The 10,226-nt window shown below is 31.3% G+C and overlaps 1 protein-coding gene across 1 annotated transcript; it reads right to left on the bottom strand.

Annotated features, from left to right (window-relative positions):
- Positions 1–216: 216 nt before the first annotated feature.
- LOC115949902 (cellulose synthase-like protein G1) lies at positions 217–6,696 on the bottom strand. Its single transcript, XM_031067167.1, has 8 exons — positions 6,106–6,696; positions 5,012–5,104; positions 2,930–3,061; positions 2,634–2,846; positions 2,036–2,135; positions 1,751–1,929; positions 1,267–1,614; positions 217–684 (listed from the first exon to the last, which is right to left on the bottom strand). The coding sequence occupies exons 1-8, from the start codon at positions 6,694–6,696 to the stop codon at positions 217–219; spliced, it is 2,124 nt and encodes a 707-aa protein (XP_030923027.1).
- Between the last annotated feature and the right edge of the window lie 3,530 nt (positions 6,697–10,226).

Genomic DNA, 10,226 nt, shown 5'->3' with positions numbered 1-10,226 from the left:
TGTAAATATATTGATTGTAGGGAACTTCAACATCCACAATGAAAGTCATAATCTGTTGTTCAATGGCGTGTGCCACTTAAAGAGACCTTGAACAACTAATTTATTCTTCGCATTCAGGCATACATTCTGATTCTCAAAAATAAAAAATAAAATAAAATAAAATAAAAAAAGGCATACATTCTAAAATCTCCCAAAGAAAGTGCTTCAAATAACTTACTATTTTCCCTTTCCTTTTGTCACCATTCCTTCAAGAATCGGATAACTCAGAATTAGAATGAAGAACGAAAGGAAAACTTGTCCAAACATCTCATCCAAACTCTTCTCAATTACCACTCTTCTTAGCCCACAAAAGAAGCAAACAATGTTTAATAGGACCAGTATTAACAAGGGGACCAGGAACATGGCAGCCCCTTCAAAATCGAACTTACCTTTTTCATATTTCTCAAACTTTTCTTTGTCAACAGCTTTATTTGTTAAGCTTAAATCCACTTTCTTTCTGCATAAACACTTCATGATGGCATCCAGAACTCCAAATAAGCACCCAGAAATTAACTTTATTATCCAAATTCTTTGTTCATTCCACCAAGTCATAATTGAGCCACCACTTGAGAGGACCTCATATAAGTGCTGGAAAAGGGAGGACGTGTAAATTGCCACAAACACAGCAAACCATGGGTCTGAAACCTGTAATAACAATCAAGAAGAGTATATCAGATTCAAGAGGCACGCTTGAGGACTCGTACCGTACAAGAGAAGAATTATACAATTTTATCCCTTATGGATAATCTTAGAGGTAGTGGCTAATTCCTATTGGCCTTTAGTCTAGAGGCCTGTGGTAAGGGTATATATAAAAAATTCAATTTACCAGGCTAGGGTTTCTTTGGTGGCAGCATATAGTCATTGCAAACCCTTTATTTCTTACAGAATTAGGGTTTCTTTTGTGGTACCATAAAGCCATTGTAAACCCTTTACTTTTTATTAGTAAAAATTTTCTTCATTCACTCTTATGGATATAAGTGAATTGCTGAATTATGTAAAGTGCTACGTTAATTTTATCTCTTCTCTCTATTTTTCACCAATATTACTAGGATTTGAAATTTAAAAGTAATAATCCATTGGCAACCCTGGTTACCATTACTTGATGTTTTCGGTATGAAAATGTATGTACATTTTGTAAAAAATTACAACACAAATCCTAATAATATAATTTCAAAACAGACTTTAAAATCTCAAAGGACTTATACTTTGTTACTATATATAGTTTACCTTAGGGTATAAAGGAATGCCATTCAGGAGACACACTTGAGGAACCGTGCCATATAAGAGAAGAGCGACAGAGAGAAAGGATGAGAAAGTGAAGTATCCATAACACATGCTTTGAAGAACGGACATTCTTGAAACCCCATATGTAAGAGGACTGAATTTCGAGAGCCCAACCTGTACCAAATTGGAAAACCACTTCATAAGCTGAACCATGCCATCCTTCATATCAATGGTGGTACACCCTAAGAAACATGGTCTCTTGGGGTAAAGATACACTGATATCCACCCCTTGCAGTGCAAAAGATACCCTGTGAATGTACTCTCCAACAAACAATCATACGAGAATCCTATCTGTATCCAAGGAAAACCAAACCACATTAATGTCATATATATATATATATATATATATATATGTACAACTTGAATAGACTTTGAGAAACATATAAATAATAATTCATTAGTTCATTAATTATTATATGATACGAGCCTCTTTTCCCCATTCTGTGTTTGCTTCAAATGCACAATTAGCTAAGAGTCTGGACTCTTCTAAAATTGCATCCCTTGAATCGTCCTTCTTGGCTACAAATTGTTCATTATTGCCCTTTAGCGAGTATATGAACTTGCAGGAAGTACCAAAATTCTTTTCAGGCTCAGATAGAAACAAATCTGCCATTAGAAGCGAAAAAATAAATAAACAAAAAATAAATATGCAAAATGAGTGTTATTCAAAATTTCAATACAACTAAGCTACCCCAAGAAAACATCACCATACCTTCTTGATTAGGTTTCCCATATAATGCCTTCCTTTTCAAGTAAAAGCCAGTTCCAGAGAGTAATGGCCCTCTTAGCCCATCCATGCCTTGCCACTTTGTCTAAGTTGGATAAAAAACATGTAATATATATGTTAACATGAAGAGTGTAATTAGGGATAATACAAATCTTACTACATAATTTTTATAAACTAATTATATGTCATCAATCACAAAAAACTAATTCAATACTCATTTATTTTGAGATCCATCGATTATATATATTGTCACATCAATTTATAAAGGTTATATAATAAATTTGTAGTATTTTTATTTTCCAAATGTGAAACAACCAGTCTTAATGACACATTAAATTTCACAATTCTTTTTTCACAGCGGCTAATGTGGCAAGTTGTGATCAATGTAAAGCAAAAATAATGTCAATAATAATCTAATGTAAAAGTGATGTTGTACTGATCATAATTTGTCACCTTAATAAATCATAGAAAATTTCTTGTAAAATTTGTTATTTCTATGACATTGCTCAATATGAAAACCTATTTCTCAATAATTTGAATTGGCTTAAGACACACATGCAAAACATAATGGCTTTTCATTCACCTTGTAAGCAGGTCTTGCTTGACCATCATATATGTCATTCTTGCTAATATTGTAGAAAATTTGAGGGTATTGAACAAAGGCAAGTGAGTGAGATAACTCGGAATCAAGATGGAAGCACATTGCTTGGCGAGCAGATGTAGGATCATTGCAGTACATGTCACAGTCTAGCACCAATAAGTAGGGGCCATTGCTGATTACTCCCGAAACTCGAAGCTGCAGTTGTACTATTATTTGGTGCTATTATTTTTATTTAACTAGATGCTTTCATGCCAAAGAAATAGAGATAGTATACTTACCAAGGTGTTGAGGGCTCCGGCTTTAAAACGATGAGGGCATGATGGTCTTCTTTCCCGAGAGACATAGACAAGAAGAGGCATCTGAGTTTGGTCCTCAACGTTCTCTTCGTTGTTTTTGTTGTCATGTATTATCTAAAAAAATAAACCAATTCCCAATGTTAACTTATCCTATATTTAAAATTGAAGCATTGCTACTTTTAAAGATAATTTTGGTTTTGATAAAAATTTGGTATCATACTATTACCGCATCAGCTTCCATCATGCAACTTATTGTGAGAATTTTCATAATGTTTAAACCAACCGTAATTTTTGTCCTTGTCTTCTTTTTTTTCTTTTTCTTTTTTTAACACGTGTTAATGATATTAGTTATAGATAAATCTTTTATTTAATACTAAGTTTATTAATTAAACACAAGCATCACACATATTTGTATGTTTTCCATTTCAAAGTAAAATGGAGACTTCATTTAAAAGCATGATTCAAAGTGAAATAAATATAGGGTCTAAATTATGCCAAATCACTTAAAAGTTTATAATTTAAACTAATAGTAATTAAATGTGATGCGCCTAATTTGATTGGATGTTGATAAAGTTTGTGTTGTTTTGATGTATAATGAGTCTCACATTGGAAATATATTGAGTTAATCTAGACTTTATTAACTATTAGGTTTTAAATCTGTATAGTTTTATAGGCAAACACAAACTTGTCTAGTTATAACACATAGAATTTATAAGAATTGTTAGACAATACTCAAGGTACACTTCAAAGTGCAAGATTCAGTTGTTACTAAACTAGTCCCTTTTAGGAAATAACACAGATGTGACTTACATTTTTCAATAGTCTTTTTTTATGTTTTTTTCTAGTATGAAATTAACGTCATCTAATTTCTTGATCCTAACATTTAGGGTATGTTTGGTAAAGAGGATTTTAGGGAGGATGGAAAAATAAATAATGAGAGAGAGAGAGAGAGAGAGAGAGAGAGAGAGGGAAACATTTTGGAGGGTGTTTAGTTAGGAAGGGGAGAGAAAAAAAATGTGGTGGGGTCCAAATATTTTCTCCCTGGATCCACTCTCCCCAAAATGGAGAGAAAATTGAGGAACATTGGCTCTTTTTTTTCTTTTTCTTGGGACACTGCCTCATCTTTTTTTTTTTTTTTTTCTTTTTATATACTGGCGTGGAGTGACAATGATTGTTTTGTTGTCTTTTTTTTTTTTTTTTTTTTTTTTGTTTAACTAGACATGATTTTTATTTTCTTGACATGATTTTTATTTTTTAATAAATTTGGGTGATTGATTTATTTTTTTGCTTGTTTTTCACATTTTTGTTTTAATTGGGCATCATTTTTTAATAAGGATATGTGAGTAAATTTATACAAACTCATTTTTTCCAACCCTCCACTTTTTCACTCCCAACCAAACAAAAATGAGGAAAATTAAAATCTTTTCTATTCTTTCACTTTTCCATCCACCTAACATTTTCTATCCTCCCACTTTTTCACCTCTCCAACCAAACAGACCCTTTCTGAAGACAATAGTTAAAATGTATAAGAGGTATAAGGATATTGGGGGATGTGTATTCTTTTTACGTGTCAATTTAGAGGAAATTTATGTCTGCTTCTTTCCTTAATTTTGTTTCATTTTCTTAGATATGAGATGTATGGGAAAATTTGAATGAACATTGAAAATTTATTTCACAATAGAGTTAGTAAAAAGGTAACCCTGCTTGATTATTATTGTCATTCAAGCTATATATATATATATATATATATATATATATATAGCAACCTCAAGGACTTCATAAAATTGCAAGACATAGATTACTTATTGGAGCAATTTTTGGGGCTTTGGCCAAACTTCTAGAGATCCTCTGCCTAGTACCCCTAGTATAGTTTGAAAAGATTTCTGGATCGTCCTCCAAGCATGTTTCGCTAGTCACAAACCATAACTTAGGAATAGATAACACACTAAGCAAGGATCAGAATTTGGAAATCTAGTACAAAACCGAAAAATGACCTAAATATAATTGATCCTCTTTTTTATCTTTTAAATTTCTTGTGTTAATTTTGAATGTTTTGTTGCATACCTCGACGCGCGGTGGGCGGTCTGGCACAACTTTGTTGTTTTCATCTTCGCCACCAACTTTCTCAACTTTTCCTTTGAATTCATCATATTTGGCCTGCATAGGTGATAATATCATTCAACGCTATTACTTTTTCTGAAATTTTGATAATATGTCTTACAGAAATTAGAACATATTATCAAAGTTTAACACTATTTAGCCTGCATAGATTAACTACTTGGCTGCATAGATTATATATATGTGATCTTATGAGATTAGTATTGCACAAATATGAAATTTTGATAATATGTCTTACAGAAATTAGAACATATTATCAAAGTTTAACACTATTTAGCCTGCATAGATTATATATATGTGATCTTATGAGATTAGTATTACACAAACAGTTTTGGAGAGCAAAAACAGAATAGCAACATACAAGAACACTAAAAGAACTTAGGGGAGACTAATGTTTGGTAATAGTTTTTGTTTTCTATTTTCAAAAACTTGTTTCTGGAAATATAAAGGAAAAACAAAAACATGTTTGGTTAGTTAAAATTAAAAAAATAATAATTTTTTAAAGAAAAAAATAGAAAATACTAAAATATGTTGTTATTAGAATTTGAATTCTAATTCTAACTCATTAAGTGAGACAGATTCATTAAATCAAATGCATGTTTTCATCAACTTTTGAAAACTAGAAACTGAAAACAGCATTTTACATGTTTTCAATTTCTTTCTCAAATTAAGTTTTAAAAACAGTTTTTATTTTCTATCCATTTTGAATAGCCAAATAAGCATTTTAGTCTCAAAAATATAAAATTATTTTTGAAAACAAAAAATAAGAAGAAAAAACAAATACCAGTGATCAAATGATCCACCTACAAGTACACTATCTTTTTTTGGGTTAAGGCTTCATTCTATATCTTGTACTTTGCTGTTGTGTCAGAGTGCCTTATCATAGACAGGAAAAGAAACTAAAAAAAGCCCTCACAATACGCAGGGACCCTGGTGAGCATACAATATCTATCACCAACATAAGTACCCAAATAGGGGGTTAAGAAAAAAGGAATAAACAACAAAATATATATATGCACTGCAACCAAATTTGCACCCACCTTGATTTTCTGCTCCTCTATCCTGAACTCATCACTGCAAAGAAGCCGCTCATCATCAGCATATGATGAGAAATAAGCCACAGGGCACCTTGACTTAATCCCATATTTCTTACAAAATGGTAGCCATGACTTAGCAAAAGAACATGCTTCTTTTATAGCATACAATGTAATATTAGAACCCCCATCATCTGAAAGATACACTGAGAGCTTCTCGGGCGGGTAGTCTAGTGCCATGGCCGATAAAACAGTGTTCATCACTTCTATTGTAGGCTCTTTTTTTGGGTCCAGTGTGCATACAAACACATCAAGCCCCGGTAATTCAATGCCTCCAGGTATATTCTCCGGGATAGCAGAACGTGACACTGGGTGCCACCTGAAGGCTTGAATGAGAATCCAAATGATGGTGAGGATGAGCTCGGAGGTGGAGATGAGGGACCATGCTAATGTGGGAACATTTTTTTCAAGGAAGAGACGGGTGGTCCTGTAGTAAAGTAGGAATAGTATGGCTGTGAAGTGGAGGAAAATGTGAATTCTGTTAATGGTTGCCTCGGGCTGCTGAACTTTGCAAGTGTGGAGAGAAAGGGTAGCCATTTTCTTAGTTCTTGTTCAGCACTTGTGCATTAGTATACAAAGGCATAAACAGGTTGCATGTTGACAATTATTGTTTTTTTTTTTAATACCAGGTTGGAGAAGGGAGAAGGGAGATTTAAACCTAAATGTTGTCTGTATTACTCCCTCCGTCCCACTTTTTTTGTCTTCTATTTCATTTTGAGATATTCCAAAATATTTTCCTGTTTCTAAAAATAAAGTCCTGTTTCTAAAAATAAAAGTCATTAATTTACTAATATTCTTATTATACCCCTATTAATTTACTAATTCAATTTTTTGATAAATTTTTTAAGAGTAGTTTTAGAAATTTATACATTTTTAAAAGGTAGACAAAATAATAAATGATATTCCCTTAAAAAGTTTGACTTTTCAAACTAGACAAAAAAAAGTAAGGTGGAGAGAATATTATTTTATTATAGATTTTTTTTGCTAAACAAAAATAGCTTGGGTTCATACAAAATAGCTTGGGTTCATACAAATTATCAACAACAAGAAAATGTTTTAAATTATTGGACAAATTACACATTTTCATCATAATTTTCATCCCAATTGCAATGTCTCCCAAACTTTAAAAATGCACAATTGATCCTCCAATTTTAAAACATTGTTTTAATATCTCTATTGTTAGGCTATGTGAAGCCTAGTACATGCTATTTGGATTATAACTCAACTTTACATAAAAGTATTACGGTTTTTAATGAAACTTTTCTAAGACTTAGTCCAAAGTGAATCCGCTATGTGGGATATAAATACTATTACTCAGTATTACGATTTGGTGTGTTAATTTAGAGAGAAAAACTGTACTATTGTAATTTGTATAATTTCCTTGAAATTAATGAAATCACTGTAATTTTGTAAATGTAGGCAAACCGTTAAACTACATAATTTCTATATGTCGTGTGTTTACCTTTGTGTGTGTTATTTCATTCTATTTTTCAAATCTCATATATTTAGCAATCCGTATCTATTCTTAACAACCATGCCATCTATGTTGATGTTAAGTAACAAAAAAGTCTTGCATGTGCAAGGACGAGTGACTTCTAGATAGTTGGACTCCCTAAATGTTGTTTCAAGTTTCAACTATATCCTAGGAAGGGCTAAGATCAAGTCAGATTGGGTTTACAACCACCCCCAAACTCTGACCAGATAAAAATCAGGTTTGACAGGAAGGAAATTGACCCAACTCTCTCTCTCTCTCTCTCTCAATTTAAATTTAAGTATATTCGGGTCTTTGTTTTGAAACTTGCCCTTTAAAATTTGTCATCAATAGCCTCTGGGCCATGTTCCAAGCCTAAATTCTAATCTCAATCTTGACTCCCCTAATGTCATGTGGGCAACGAAAAAACGCACCCAACACACATTAACTTAGCAAAGAAAAAATTCATTAATATTTCTTACTATAATGGGTGGAGATCCTTCCAAGAAATGGAAGTTTGAAAATAATAATAAAAGAATGACATATTTTAAAGGGAAAGTTTGAAAATAAATACCTGAATATACTTTAATTTAAATTTAGAGAGAGAGAGAGAGAGAAGACCTAACCGATACCCAATGGCCTGACCTAACCCAAGACCTGAATATTCGAGTTGGATCGATTTCCTTCCTGTCAAAGATGATTTTTATCGGGTTAGAGTTGGGTAACTATAAACCCAACCCGACCCAACCCAATCTCAGCACTAGTCAAGAGCATCTAAAAGTTCCTTCCATCTCTACCATATAACTCATGAATTTTTGCAATCTCCATCTAAAAGAAATTGTAAAATTTAATTCAAAATTCAGATTTCCATCCACTTGTCTATCTAATTTCCATTTTTATAAATAAATTCTATAATATATTATTATCTAAGTGAATGAAAATTTACTTTTCTAGGACATGAACCTTGTAACCAAATCACATAAAATTCTTATATTTTCTCTATCATAAATTTCTACACATATTGATGATTATCAAACTACTCTTTCATTCCATCATTGATCTTGTTTTAAGCAGTGTTTGCACAAATTTTTTTTGTCAAATAATTTTTGGACCCATCAATTTTCATCAATTGCTAAGAGCCTTGTACTTCATTTAATTTGTCTTTTATGATGTCCTAAAGACATTCAGATTCAAATTCTCTATCCCATTATAACTATTAAATTATAAAAAGTAAAATTGTCTACTTTATTAATAATCACAAATGTGCATATCATATAAAGTCAAGGCACAATGATAATAGTAAAATCTTCCACAAATGGAATCTCGTCAAGTCTTAGTTCAAAAACTTCTCCTGGCAAGTAGTTTTGCTGCTCTTCTTGAACTTGAAGTCATTTCCAAGAATTTGTCTCATCCTCATAAATGGCTCCTTGTTGACCGTGTCATACAGAGAATTGCTGACATAGCTTAACCAAAAATGGCTTGGTTCCAAAATGTCTATTAGTTTATTAATTCAATTTTTTGATAAATTTATTTTAGAGTAATTTTAGAAATTTATACATTTTTAAAAAGTAAACAAGACATTTAATGATAGTCCTTTAATAACTTTGACTTTTTAAATAAGACAAATAAAGTGAGACGGAATGAATAATTTATTAGATGCTTTTTCAAGAAAGATTAATTAATCTCTTAATTCCTATTTACCCACTCAACCCCTAAAGAAATTACCTTTTCTTGTAATAATGATATAGATATGACAAATTTCATTAGTGTTTAAAGTAACAGGTAATTAGCGTAATATTAATTTCATGTAAAGTCACAAATCACTCTTGTTACACACGGATAACAATTTGTTACCTCTAATTTTCAAAAAATAAAAACATATCACCTTAACGTGAAATTTATTAGCATTGGAGTTATTGTTCTTTTTTACATTGTTTAATATTTTTAATCATGCTTAAGTTGAAAGGGGGAAGTGCATTACCTAAACATGAGAAGTTATTTTATGCATTATATATATGTATATATATATATTATCCTGTTTCTCAAAAAAAAAAAATTATATATATATATATATATTATCCTTTTCATAGTATGTAAACTCTGCACAATTATAGAAATCTACGTACTGTGACAAAAAAAATGTTTTGAACCAAAGTTTTCGTCCTAATCAAATCGAGGATAAACTATTCAAATAACCATGCCATATTTTTATTGTTTTAAAATATAGAATCTATTACAACTTGACGTCTTTCTTGAACAAAACATCAATTGCGTCTATCCAATTTTTTAAGAACAAGGTAAGTTAATTTAAATGACCTTGTCCACAGAACCCAAAAAAGAAAAGAAAGATCATTTCTTTTGTATCCATCATTTTTTAGTAAAGGAAATGTTAACGAGTATCTTTAGGGTACTGATTAAGAATCTAATTAAAGAAAGTTTTTATAGGAAAAGAAATAAAAAATTAATGTTTTGAAATATTTTTCATTTCCCATAAAAGTGATGTCAAAACTTTCCTAAAATTGATTCTTAAGTTAAAAATCTTAACCAATGCTCTTAGGGCACTCGTTAGAAAAGAAAAATCATTCCTTTCGTATCC

This window comes from Quercus lobata, chromosome 6 (genome assembly GCF_001633185.2).
Source record: "Quercus lobata isolate SW786 chromosome 6, ValleyOak3.0 Primary Assembly, whole genome shotgun sequence".
Classification (NCBI taxonomy): Eukaryota; Viridiplantae; Streptophyta; class Magnoliopsida; order Fagales; family Fagaceae; genus Quercus; species Quercus lobata.
This window is presented reverse-complemented; position numbering and strand designations above follow the sequence as displayed.

Excerpts from the sequence above, each read along its gene's own strand:
- LOC115949902 (XM_031067167.1), bottom strand. The coding sequence starts at position 6,696 with ATGGCTACCCTTTCTCTCCACACTTGCAAAGTTCAGCAGCCCGAGGCA. Across the intron at positions 3,062-5,011 it reads ACCGCCCACCGCGCGTCGAG|ATAATACATGACAACAAAAA; the intron begins GTATGCAACAAA and ends TTATTTTTTTAG. Across the intron at positions 2,136-2,633 it reads AAGCAAGACCTGCTTACAAG|ACAAAGTGGCAAGGCATGGA; the intron begins GTGAATGAAAAG and ends TATCCAACTTAG.